The 14,331-nt window shown below is 40.5% G+C and overlaps 1 protein-coding gene across 1 annotated transcript in view; it reads right to left on the bottom strand.

Moving 5' to 3' along the window:
- The window catches only part of LOC141014502 (partitioning defective 3 homolog), a 357,805-nt gene that overhangs the window by 298,425 nt on the left and 45,049 nt on the right, over positions 1-14,331 (bottom strand). Inside the window, exon 2 of the mRNA XM_073488320.1 lies at positions 14,213-14,314. Within this exon, the coding sequence (XP_073344421.1) occupies positions 14,213-14,314 (102 nt within the window). The remainder of the gene's footprint in view (positions 1-14,212; positions 14,315-14,331) is intronic.

A 14,331-nucleotide genomic window follows, 5' to 3' on the forward strand; every position in this document is an offset into this window, starting at 1 on the left:
AAAAAAGATGAGCCTCTGTAGGCGTTCAGACGAGGGTTGTATGGAATAGTTCACTGCTTCTGAAGATTACAGGACTCTGAAAACACATGAATACTGACTAAAAGATGTAAGACAAGAAATGCAGACACACACTCGCATACATACACAACCATGTAGCTTTACTTTCATGCATTTTTGTCCCCAGATGGCAGCGTCAGATAACTTCTGTTGAATTCAGAGCAGAGATACAGTGTATAATCATTTCAATAAACTGTACACGACTGCCCACTTTGTGGCTGCTTTAAAGACGAGGAATATTGAAGGAAAAAAATTTCATGTTGTGGTTTTCTGTCAAACTCAAATTAAGGTTGAGACTATTAATAAGAATTATGTATCGCCTTGCTTCCAATTTTGCCCAACGGCCACTAGCGGTATTGCAGCAAATATTCCCCTATGGCCCAAAAAGCATTATCCCTCTTGACCATCATTCTAAAAGAGACATCTGTAAAAGTGTTGACACCTCAAACTGCAATCAAGGTCAAGTATGAGTCCTTCTTCATCAATTTTTGATCGATGGAGATTTTATATGTGTTTTATATTTAAATCTGTGACGCCATCGCAATGTAAAGTCTAAGGGCTGACAGGAACTCACAGGTTGAGCCAATGAGAGAAACTCTACTGGGCATATTCAGTGGGCCACATTCCCAGAATTCAAACCTGGAAGCTTGAAACTTTTTTGGCGTGTGCCCCTGGCAAGCAGTTCTCATTCGACTGAATAGGAGCCATCTTTGGATTCACTATCTTGTCCACCTGTACTGTATATATGAACATAACAGATCTTTAATCTTGAAGTCTACAAACCATGCTTTTAACCTTTACTACTATCTTAATAGAAGTCGTTGTTACAACACATCCATGCAGAAACTGGTCACTTTAGACTAGAAATAAAAGTAAAACACACACTTTGCTGATGGTTGTAGAGAGGGTTGTTAGCACGTCCTTTGGGAGTGTCATCAATAGATGAGGCCACACACAGTGTCAGTGAGTGAATAAGGGCTTTTACATTGTAATAGCCTTTAAACAAGAAAGCCACAGAGAATTACTGACAGGGTACAATATAGCATGTCACCTGACTCTTCTGTCTTCTGTGTAAAGACAGACATTTACACTAATGCTTGTATACAGGACAGTGCTTCTGGCACAACAGAGCAATAATATCACAAACCAAATGTGTGTATGTGTGTGAGTGTGTTCTTGTGTGTGTATACCCTGATGGATGAGTGTCTTCAGAGATAAATGGGTGCCTATTATTTGTGCCTTTTATAGGCAAACTCCCTGCTGACTTCCGAATGGGAATAGCATGCAGTCTTCCCGCACATGCGTGCATATACACTCACACACACAAACGCACACACATTCACATAACGAGCTACTACTGGGGGGCCCTAGGCTGTGGCACATCTGTTGTGGAGGAGACATAAGGCATTCATGCAGGGGCTCTCAAGATTCTCCATGTATTACCACACAAAGGAAGAAGGAAGGCACAGTGGTGGAGGGGTCTAATGACAATTTTACCTCAAAATCCCTTCCGCATAAAACCATGGCTGCACACAAAGACACACTGAGACACATTCTCTCAAATTGGCCTACAGACCTTTAGATAGCCTCTGTATTACACGTGGCTTTTAGTCTTCCTGACTGCTAGTGCAAAGAGGCAGAGGACAAAGAGATGGAGATTTAATCATTTTGACAGTCAAAACTCTTTCTACAGTATATACAGCAGCGACTCACTATGGTCCACTTCAGATATGATTTAGAGAAGTTATTTTTTCAAGATTAAAAATGTACCATAAATATATCATTTGTATGTGTATCGTTAGTGTTTTCAATAGTATTCCCAAGCTGCAACTAATGGTTTAATTATTCGCAATCAATATGCAGATTATTTCTTCAATTAATTGTTTGACCATTTTGTCTGAAACAATAGTTAAAAAAAGCCATTACCATTCAAGGTGTTGTCTTCAAATTCCTTGTTTTAATCCCAAACCCAAAGACATTAACTCTACTATCATGTATGACAAACAAAAACAGCAAATGTTCTTATATAAGCAACTGGAACCAAAGACTGCAATTTTTGCTTGTAAACTGCCAACTCATTTTCTCTTCATCGACTAGCTGGTTAATCAACTAATCATTTCAGCTTCATCATATTTGCAGATACTGTGGTGGGAGCAGTACAAGCAGTTGAAAGTTAGAGTGGGTCGTCCAGTAATCGGAAGGTCACTGGTTCGAATCCCCTGCTCCCTCGCCTACATGTTGAAGTGTCATTGAGCAAGATACTGAACCCTAAATTGCTCCTGATGATCAGATTGGCACCATGCATAGCAGCCTCTGCCATCAGTGTATGAATGTGTGTGTGAATGGGTGAATGTAACAAGTGTTGTAAAGCGCTTTGAGCAGTCAGTAGACTGGAAAAGCACTATAGAAGTGCAAGTCAATTTACCATCCTACCAGGAGTAGAAAATAATACATTTTTCATGAAAAGATCTATAATAAAAAAAAAATGCCACAAAAAAAGAAAGAAAAGGCTTGAATTGGTTATTATTTGCTATCAAAGTTAAAATCCATTTGTTGATAAGGACACTCCAGACCAAGCGATAAATCACACTGACCAGCAATGTCTAAGAGGAAAGCATACATTACTTCAGCATGTCTATAAGCCTGCAGTACTTTAGCAGAGCAGGACATAATCTGAAGAGGTCTTTAGCCTTTTCTCATGAGAAGAGAGGCAATGAGAGCACACAGCCAGTGTTAGAGGGGATTCAGCTCTCTGTCAGCTACAATATGTCCGACTAAAGCTCTCCAAACCAGGCTTAGCTTCCCGGCCCTGGCACCACCTCCCTCCCTTCCTGTGCCAGTGTCAACTTCAGCTCGGTACGGCGCCAGTTGCCAGACTCAGTTTAGCTCGTGGCAATGCCTGCTCTCCACTCCAACTGGGTTTCTTCTCTTCTTCCTACATTGCTTCCATTCTCCCTTTGATTGGACATATTTCATTATTTCCTCTTCCTTTGTTTGTTTCAATTTGTATTTCCTCCTTTTTTTATTTATCTATTGTCTTTTTTGCATTCAGTCTTTCATTAGTTTTCTCCTATTTACTCAACTCAATGCACATACTTAAGTACATTAAGTATGTGCATATAAATGTGCTTTTGTCACTTCAAGTTTTCTGCTCGTGTGTGTGCAGGGTTTTTACCAAACCTTTTAACTATTAGGCCCTGGTCCTTGCACCATACTCACAGCTAGAGTAATTGCTATAATATGTGAACACACACACTGCTCCAAATCCCAACTTGCTTAGTGTATATCATATCCCCTGTAATAAATTAACCCAGTCTAACACAGAGCTTTGCCTTCCTAAGTCAATTTGAGAGCCAATTTTCAGACACGACCTTAAAGTGACTTTGGATCTTTTAGGGTAATTATATATGGTTCTGAGAGAAGTAGTCAAGTGTTAAAAACAGCAGCTCATGGTCTGGAGACTCTTGAGACAAAAGCTACAGAGGGATACTTGTCATGCAGAAGAGACACTCGCTTGGTTTAACAAGGAGCTGAGAGGCAGCCGGGTGAAAGAGAAATAGGTCTATATTCAAAAGAATAAGCAATTGATGGTAGATTGAATTTTTCTGTTCAAGATTGCAGTTTCTGTTGAACTGCCTCTGACTTTGTATAAGTAATTTCCTCATGGGCAATTGTACTGTAGTGTCACATGCACAATGCACTGTTGCCCCCATGAGGCGAGGTGAAAAAGACTGTGGAGAAGAAGACTTCCCTGAAATGCAGCCATATAATGAGACAAATAGCATACGGATAAATAGCAAATATAACTGATCCAGTTCCAAAGAGGAAACCAGGGCAGAGTTTCTCTGCCTGTATCTCTGCCTGATGCCAGTGGCCCTTCTGGGTGCACCACATATGGATAATCGAGGAAAACTACTCCTTTGTTATCTTAGTGCTCCTACCAACAGCCCTCTGGGGGTCTTTGGGCAGGCGGCAGAATCCCAGGAGGGGGTCTGTATCTGTCACCTCAGTTTAGGACTAGTCTCATGGCGGCTGACCCAAATCGTCCGCCTGGGGCAATGTCGGGCCCCTCCACAGGACTCCACCGCTGCAGATAATAGGCTCGTTTGGCAAAGTATCCAGACACTGGGACCAAAGCAGCCCTGACAGCTGTCAACCAGGACCAACATCCTCCTGCCTGGCACACGCACGTGCACAATACCAGGATGGTAGTGTGTGTGTCCACTACAGTATGTCTGTGTGTGTAGCTGGGTTTGTGCACGATTGTTTTTCTACAAAGGTGTGTAAATGAGTACATGTTCTCGTCTGTGTGGGTCCTTCCACTTTTTTCCTATTTTGGCGCTGCCTATCCACAGCTCTGGTTAAACACCCCAGCACTTCCAGACAGTATTCAGGCGAGCCGACGCCGTGTCAGGAGCAATTTGGCGCATCGGCAGAAATCTTTTCCTGTAGGGGAGCTGTCACGAAGGGGAAATCAAAGACACCTACATGCCTAGCTGGGTTGCCTCCGAGCTGAAATAAAAGCTCAGTGACATGACCTGATTTCACCCATTTTACAGAAAAACTACAGCAGAGGCGAGAGAAGTTGCCTGCTGCTGTGCAATATGGAGTAATATCATTCCTACCCCAGGCACAAGAGTTGTGTATGTCATACTGCATATGCTATATAGCTGAAACAGTGCTTTTGTCAACAAGAATGGACTGATGTTATCTATACTGGTGGATCAGCAGGTGCATGTCAGCAAGGACAGCATGATGTCACGCACTGGTGATGCTTGAGGTTCAAGACCGCCAGGTGACCTTTGTTCCACATCATCACATCTCAGACTGTCTATACTACACACACAGCACTGCATTTCCAATGCTCAAATGTTTTATAACCATTCTGACCACAACTCGTGCAAAAAAAGATACCCTGATTTCAAGACTGGCCCAGTGAAATAATTGTTAAACAAAAATAGAATCAATGGCATCATCTTGGGTTTTGTTTGGTTTCTTCAGCCATTGGCAAGTCTGCACTGTAAATATTTTACTTTACTACTTCACCTCACAGGATGACACATTCATTCCAGTGAAAGTTGTTCACACAGTGCACACTAAGGATGGGAAAAATAATCCATATCACTATATGTTGTAGGTCTCATGCAATATTAGGCTAACTTTTAGAGCGAGACTGAAAAAGATAGAAGGCAGGTGGTCAAATCATCAGATACCGACGCTTTGCCTGCGCCCAACCAAACATTCAAACTGACACATTCAGCCTTTCACTGTTTTGTTGCTCTGTGGCACTTGTGTGTGTTCATAAAAGGATCAGACTGTGCTTCTTCTACACTGTGTTTTATCACATTGTCTATACAACTCTGATCTGAAAGCATTTCATTATGCAGTAAGGGCTACATCTTGCTTTTTTTTTAAAGAACTAACCTTATTAAAGGTATATGTCCTCTATGACTTACACTCACATCAATACATATTGTAGAACTTTTGCTAGGTTACTACTGTACTATTAGTACAGGTTTAATGCAGATGTTTTTCCAGGTTATGATCTGTTTTCTTCATTGAAAACAATCTGCACTTAATACAACACAGCACAGCAACATTTATAAACAGTACAATACTAAACCCTTATGTGCTCAAAGAGACTTCTGAGTTGCTAACAGTAAAGCCTGTGGTTCAGCTCTCAATGGAAGAAAAGCAGAAAAGCATATCCCCACAGTGAGGGATTATAACTGCATAAGTGGGAGACAGGGAGTTGCTAAAAAAGAACTACAGTGCTCAACAAACCTTCCCTGGGTAAGTGAAGTTCAAAAACCAGCAACCTAATAAACAAGCAACAACCGACAATAAATCCAGAGCCCCGGAGGAACATGAAATGAAAAACTGCTTGCTGCCGCCCACCAGCCTCCGAGCAGAGCAGCGGAGGTGAGGATAAATTCCGCTACCACACTGAGTCTTTCAGGACGCAGAGCTGACTCTGGTCCTTACAGGCTAATTACAGCTGAGTACAGCGGGGTATGTGTCTGTCAGGATGTGCGTGTCGGCGTGTGTGACTCTGTCAGAGTGTCTGACTATTTCTGTACATGTGTTCTGGTGTGTATAAACTGTATATGTGATGTCTGGGTGTTCTTTTGTCGTCTCCATGATGGTTGACTACACATACACTTGGAGATGGCCAGAGAGAGAGAGAGAGAGAGAGAGAGAGAGAGAGAGATCTGATTCCATCAGCAGTTACACATTTCAAAGTTCAAGTATATAACCATATGTTTACCTGAATCTAAGTGTCAATCAGAGGATATGTGTCAGTCTGAAGGGAGTTTTCTGAGCAGAAAAAGGTGCTGATGGCTGACAGAGAAACATGGGAACTGTCAAATATTCCTGTAGGTATGCATTTCACCTCAAGTCCCTGCTTCCTTCTGTCAGAGGGTCATCAGGTCAACTATACCATTTAAAACTAGAACTGCAACAATTAGTGGATTGATCGAATAGTCGCTTGAAAGAAAATTAGTTGCCACCTATTTTGATGATTGCTTAATTATTAAATAGATTTGCTGCTTTTCTTTGTCATTTATGATAGTAAATGGAGAGTCTTGGGTTTTGGACTGTTGGTTGAAAAAAAGAGGCTATTTGAAGACGTTACTTTGGGTGATGAGAGATTGTGATGAGCATATTTCACATTTTTGACATTTATTATTGACTTAACGATTAATTGATTAATCATAAAAAATAACCAGTTGATAATCAATAATGAAAATAATCATTAGTTGCAGCCAATTTAGAGCCATCCACATCCACCAGAGAAGAATAAAGATGATGCACAGAGGCTAAGGCTCCCCTGATCTGTCTGTCTGGCCACCAGAGGGCATAACACATGTGCTATAACACATTTATGACACTATGTAGCCTGTAGAGAGGAGCTTCCTTGGCTTCATTGTCCGCAAATATCAGAGTATTTCTGGTGTTTTTTCCACAGGTAAATTTAATTATTCAATACATTACAGACCTGCTGCAAAACAACATGGAGTCAAGTCTGTCTGATTAGGTACCAAACTGTGGTAAAATAAATTGCACTTCAATTTCTCTACATCAGCACAGTGAGAAAAAGTACAAATGGTTTGATGGTTTTACGCTCTCTGGTTATCTCCTGCTCCACCTACAGAAAATAGGGACTTTATCATATTGCATTGCAAAAATCTAATCAGGTTCCATGGATTCATTGAAACTGCACAAGACAATGAATCATTCTAAGTTGTATAGATGCAAGGCAAGTACAGAATAAACAGTCCACAATGTGTGAGGTGAATGCATTACTCTGTCTGAGAGACGATGGTGAGAGACGGCCAACCAGACACAATAGTCCTCAATCTATGCCAAAAGAGGCTACATTCACTCACAAACACATCCCTACACAAATGCAGACACACATTTACACACACACACAGCACAGACAAACAGAGTAATTAGTCTTTGATTTCCCCCGGCAGTGTTCTGGTACCAGGGGGCAGCTGCTGGGACCCTGCTTTAGCCTTGGCTAATTTCACTCACGGCTTGATCTCGACCCAGCGCAGGTGCCCACTTGGCACCCGACTGCCGTTGCCATGGCAATGCCAACTTCAGGGGCCAAGAAAATGCCAATTGTCCAAGGAGCTCAGCCACAGGAGCCATGGATGTGGTACTCATTATAAAGAGGCCGCATTAGCACAAATGGAGGAGGCAGTCAGACATGGACAGTTCAGTTAGTTGCGATTAGACTTTTTCTTTTCCTTTCTTTGTACTTCCTCAATCTTTTCTTGAGTTTTTGTCTTTTGTTTTGTGAAACATAATGAATCTGTTAGACATTCCCAAAACAAAAGACAATCTACTCTGTAGAAGTCTGTGTAGCAGACGGTACACAGCCAATGCTGTAGACTGCTATCACTTGGGCTTGAGCGCCTCTTTGTGGTTCACAAGTGTCACTGCAGCTTCTGTACACGCCAACATGCACCTGTGGTAAAATACTCTCTCGTGAAATGCTGATTCAAGTATTTCTGCATTAACAAGCTTTCTCCCTTTGTCGTCCCTGAGGATTCACCCTTCGACCCTGCGCTCATTAAGCCCACGGGTACAGGCTTGCTTATCCTCACCCCTGTTAATAAGGTACATCCAGACTACAAACACCAAGGGACCTGCTCCTGAAATCATCTTCTCTTATGTATTATCAAGCTCCCTTTAGACAAATATCTAGATGGCAACTAGCACACTAAGCAAGCTGACAAGTTGGATGAGGCTCAGTCAGGTGTAAAGGGTTAATGGTGTCTGACACAAGACAAAACAGAGCAGTGCATAGGCTGTGATGTCATTGCATGTAATTTGGTATTTTTAGGTTTATGTGTTACCCTAACACTGAATTTAACACAAGTACGGTTTATTTTCCAGTCGTTTTCACAGTAATTAGAAATTTACTCTATAAAATGTCAATAAACAGACTTGTGATCAACTATGATAAATGACAAAGAAAAGCAGCAAATCCTTACATTTAAGAAGCTGGAACCATGGAAATGTTTGACATTTTTGCTTGAAAAAATGACATGAAATGATTAATCGTTTAACAAAATACTTGGCAATTAATTCTGTTTCGATTGACTAATCGATAAATTGACTAATCATTCCAGCTCTAAAAACCAGCCCTGATCTTGACCAGCTTTGTTTTATGTGATGACTAGGTTGAGGTCAAAGATTTCACATTAACTTGCAGTTTTCATGGATCACTACTTTGATTTGAAATGATTTTAACTCTCAGATGAACTTTAGCACAAATACAGCATACCTGCCTCAAGTAAAGAGGACTGTATGTTCTCTTCTCCCGACTAGATAAATAAAAATACTAGAATGAACTCAGTAGAGCACATGCCTCCACCAACACCCAACAGTCTCCTTTAATTCTAACCCAAGATAGAACTTGTTATCCCTGTATCACTCTGAATTATAAACCACCCATAACTTCAAGTGACAAAAGATTCCTGGATCTGTCCCTTTATCTGGACATGCACCAAAAGTTATTTGGGTCTATCGGGCATCCTCCATCCAAGTTTTGTGGAAATCTGTTCAGTAGTTTTTGTGTAATCCTGCTGAAAAACCAACGAACAATCGGACACAGGTGAAAACATAACCTCCTTGGCGGAGGTAATTAATAAATCCACTTTTTAACCAATGAGTGTGACACACAATTTTATACCACACATTCACAGGACTTAATTACAGAAATCAAGCCTGCTTCTGCATTAGACATTGAGTTTGTCTTGCACAACAACAACAGTTTTAAATTGCTAATGCAATTGCCCAATTTCCTTGCAACAGCCATTAAAGTCTCATCTAATTTCATCTAATTGTCCATATCACCGATTTCATTTCTTTATAAACTCATTTCAGCAGACCCATATTGTGAATTTCTTACCTAAGGCCATCTTCTAACCAGGAGTCATTTTAATTGCCACATTGCCATCTGGTGTATGGATGAAGTGTCTGCTTTACAGCCACTTCCAGCCACTTGATAGCTATCTGCAGTATTTTTCACACAGAGTGGATTTTCAGAAGTCTAACCTAAGGCTCCCGAGCTAGAAGAAAGTTTATACCGCCTTCATAGATACTCTTCACTGACCAAATGAGGCTGTGTCATTTGGCAGGAGCTCCTTCAGTCCTGCTGAAGACTTAACAGGCTAAAAACAGGAGTTAGGAGTTAGTCTCTTTCCAAATGAAATATCAGCGTATTACGTATCAGCAGTGTGTCTACAGCTGTCCATATAAAAAGAGACCACAGTCTCTACTTTGTCCGTGGTGTTTGATTAGTGTCACTGTCCTACAAAATAAACATTTTTGGTCAAATATTTGATTGGGATCCTCATACGAGTACACCATTTTGATTTTATTTCAGTTATCATGTGCATGTTGTAGTAATTCATTAGTTCCCATAATTTAAATTAAGAGGGCACAAAAATGTACATATTCAGAGTACTTATTCCTTAAGGTTAAACTAGCTAAAAAAAATTGTTGAAAGCATTATCGTGTTGCGATTAGAAGTTACACTGATCCTTTAGCCTATAATATCCTTATTGTTGGTATCATAGAGTGCTGCAGAGGTAGTAGAGTGTGCTACTACATGCACACACCAATGTGCACTAGCAGATAGAAACTTTTATTATTATTCTTATTATTATTATTAGTAGTAGTAGTAGTAGTAGTAGTAGTAGTAGTAGAAGTAGTAGTATCATTTTAATCTATTGTTTGTTATGCACCTGAATAGATTTCACACTGACATAATTTAAAAACACAACCATCTGATCTGGAGTCAGACGCTCCACCACTGCACCATAAGAAAGTCCTAAAGAAAGCTTTGTGTCTACCATTAGAGAGAAAGCTTCAGTTTGTATAAAAGAGGTCACAGACAGACATTTGCATAGAATATTAAGCATGTAGGTAAGCATATCTCATTTAAGAATACACCCTTAAGATGTAAATTAATGTACCCAAGCAACATACATACATTTTCTATAACCACTGCACCCAGATTTAAAAAAACACAATAAAAAAGCTATTCCTCTGTCAAACCTCTACTTCACACTTCATTCCAACTGGTGGCAGTAGCGCACCAAAGAGTTGGTCTGGCAACTGCTAGTAGCTATCAATGAACACTCCCGGTATCGTTAGGACATTGTGGACAGACAAGATGGAACTAATCTCTGTGATCGAGCAAATGTGTCCAAAACAAACAATCATGATTTCATCAGAATTATCTTCATAGGAAAAACATTTAAACATAGAGCTTAACTTCACACTAGAACCAAACTAGGAATAGCAAGAGGAACATTCCTGCAACACATGACCTAAAGTAAAATAAACCAACTGTCCGCATGCTTGTGAAATGGAAGTTATATAGATAATCAATGTGAACATCTGTGGAGCAGAGGCAGGCAGGCTGCAGCATGCAGCTCTATGATTGCATATGAATCACCGTATGATAATCTGACTGTTGAACCTGAGCCAGGCATTTGACACACACACACACACACACACACACACACTACTACTACTACTACTACTACTTTGGGTGCTCCCAACGGTAGAGGCACCGAAACTTGCAAAGTGACAACAGTAGTTTCTGCCCCTCTCTGTTTTCTCAGTGCAGTGACACAAAGTAGATCTAAAGTTGTTCATTTACACTTGAATGTGGAAGAAATTGTTACAGCAAAAATACCAACAGTGGATATAAGCAGTCGGTAAGAAGTATAAGCCTGATGTCCTATAAAAAGGGGTGAAAATTGAGATTATCCCCTTGAAAGACAAATAAGAGAAGTGAAACAGAGACAATGTGATCTATGAAGAAAGTGACAAGTGAATCACTGATGTGTACTTCATCAAATTAAGATATAAAATACACTATATACGCACTATGTACAAATGTGTCTGCTTTTTAATGAAGCAGGCAGGAGGCAGTGGGACCTTGTGGTGCCTTGGTAGCACGTCTGACTCCAGATCACAAGGTTGCGTGGTCAGTTCACATCGGGGTCAATGGGCAAAACAGGACTGCGTTCACTCCACTGATATAATCCATTAACCCTGTGCCAACAAGTGTTTGAAGCATCTACTCCACAGCTCAAATCTAAGGGGATAAAACTGATTACATGCGTCTAATCTCGGCTAGACATACCTTCCATTCCGCTGCCAAATTAACAGCAAGACATGCGAACAGTAATGAATTACTACAGTAGTAGTTAAATAGCACGCCTTAAAAACTTTGAATACAACTGATGCAGCACTTATGCACCACTCCTTTGAAATGACTGTACTTCTAGTGAACAGCTATCACATCAGCTTGTCATGGCTAAATGGATTCTTTCATTTACATTAAGTTATATGTAAACTTTAAGACAACTGAGATTCTGAATGTGATGGAAAGTGTTATAATTTGGCTTAAGGCTGTCAACAAAATGGCCACAGTAAATACACAGTTAAAACACAAGAAGTGCAAAAGAAAACTAATGTTTAACATCGTACAAAAAACCCACAGCCAAGTTTAGCTAATAAGCAAATTAAGTGTTTGTGTTTTAACCACATCAGAGTGAGAAAGTTGTAGATTCTAATTAAGACCTTCAAAAGCAGTATGTGACTCTCGCCCCAGCACAGCCCAGGAAGCTGTGAATGTGCTACATCCAGAATAATAAGAGGAGTGCTGTCATTAATGGGTTAAAATGAACAATAAAATGAAATGACTGTTAGTAGAGTAAAACTGGGACAGAGGCAGTAACTGATGATGCAAAGAAGCAGACGGACTGGATTTACTACTAACATTTACATACAAACACACAAAGAAGAAGGCACCCACACACAGCGAGATAAAATCAAGTGTGTACACACACACACAAACAACCCACACGCACACACACACACACAGGCTGTTCCACTGGTGTAAAGTTAGTTGTCCCTGCCCACATCCAGCTGAGCTGTGCTTTCTGTGTCATTTACAGCACTGTTTATTTTGTAGGCTGACTGATATTGTTACGGGTACATAGAGCTCTTTAAGCTGTAACATAACTTTCAGAATATCACTCAAAAACTTATCCGAAGAAAAAATAACTCCAAAAATCAACTATTGTGCTTGTTAATTGGTTAATGAAATTCAATATTCTGTCATCAGTAAGATGTAAAGAGCCCACACCACCACCAGAGGGAGCACTTATTTGCATAATCAGAACAGATAAAGGTAATGAAAAGGAGAAAAGGAGAGGAGAGGAGAGGAGAGAGAAAGGAGTCTTTCAGACAGCAGGTGCAAAACAGCTGCTCTCACCCCTGATCCCACCTGATGCGTAACCATGGCACCAACCACATAGTCATTATAAAGTGTGTGGATGCACATGCACACATACTCTTCCTCTCTCTCTCAGTTTCTCATTCATGTACAAATGCACACACACACAACCAAAAAGCATCTGCGTATCAAACAGACCGGCTGTTCAGAGCAACTGGAAGCTCACTGAACTTATTTAAACCACAGATATCAAATGTGGGAAATTTATTTTTCAACATGAAACAGCAGCACAAAACACAAAAATGTTCTTGAGAAGAACTCTTTTTCAGATTTCACAAGATAACAGTGGGTCTGTGACATTGGATATCCTGAGAAAAACTGCTAACAGATAGGAATCAAAGATAACACTTTCAATTGAAACTCACATGTTTCATCACCATCAAGAGGAATATATCATGATGGCCCTGCTGGCTTAAAGCTTTGACATCTTTGAAGTGATGAAAGCACCGGATTAATCATTGAAGTCAGTACACCAGAAAAGGCTACGGTCAGTAATGGTAGATGTTCATTGTTATAATACGAAAGTTCTCTCTGTTAAGTTTATCATTAGCTGTTGTGCTGTTAATACTTTGAATTAATTTTATTCATTTATTTAAGTAAGTATTTCACTGTTGAGTAACTTCTAGCAAATTTCATTCAACAACTTAAATGAACCAAAAGCTGGTTGAGAAATCGTTGAAACCATGTACCACTCACAGAGACACAAAGAGGAGGTTACAGCTCACTTATTGGCCCCACATTAAAGCCAAACAGCTAGTGACTCAGGTGTAGTCAGCACTGTTCCCATAGACAGGATGCAGTGGGATTGTGGGTAATTATTTACAGTTGGTCTAGTGTGGGGTGGGCAGTGTGATATCATCCTGCCTCAGACATGGATTTTGCCCACACACTCTTAATACACACACCCTCACACACACATCAAAGTGGAGCCTTGAATGCAACACAGAGGACTTGAACCTTCCACATGTGTGAAAGCACTGGAGGACTGCTGCCAGTGGATCGTAACGATTACACATTACACATTAGAGAACATGCCGGTGTGCAGTAGTTCACTGTTCTGTAATGTTTTCCTAATGATGAGACACAGGTGTAATCATAAGCACATGTTGGCCAAACTCTCTGTAGTACTACCAAAGCTTTATGCACAAAGCTTCAGAGCACAGACTGAACCAAAGCTATTTTTGCACAAGGAAAAACTGAATGTAAAAGCAAAGAGGTGGAAAAACAGGAAATATCAGTTTGGGAAAATAAAAAAAATAAAATATGCACATATCACATGCTCCCCTTTTTATCGCAGTTTCACTCCAACTGACTCACCCTGTCTTTGTCATCCACGACATCACACAGCATGTCGTCCTGGTCCAGTATGCCTCCATCTCCATGTTCCAACCTGTGGACCTGGACCCAATAGCTGGGGTCCTGAATGAAAAAAGAGA

The sequence above is a fragment of the Pagrus major genome, chromosome 19 (assembly GCF_040436345.1).
Source record: "Pagrus major chromosome 19, Pma_NU_1.0".
Classification (NCBI taxonomy): domain Eukaryota; kingdom Metazoa; phylum Chordata; class Actinopteri; order Spariformes; family Sparidae; genus Pagrus; species Pagrus major.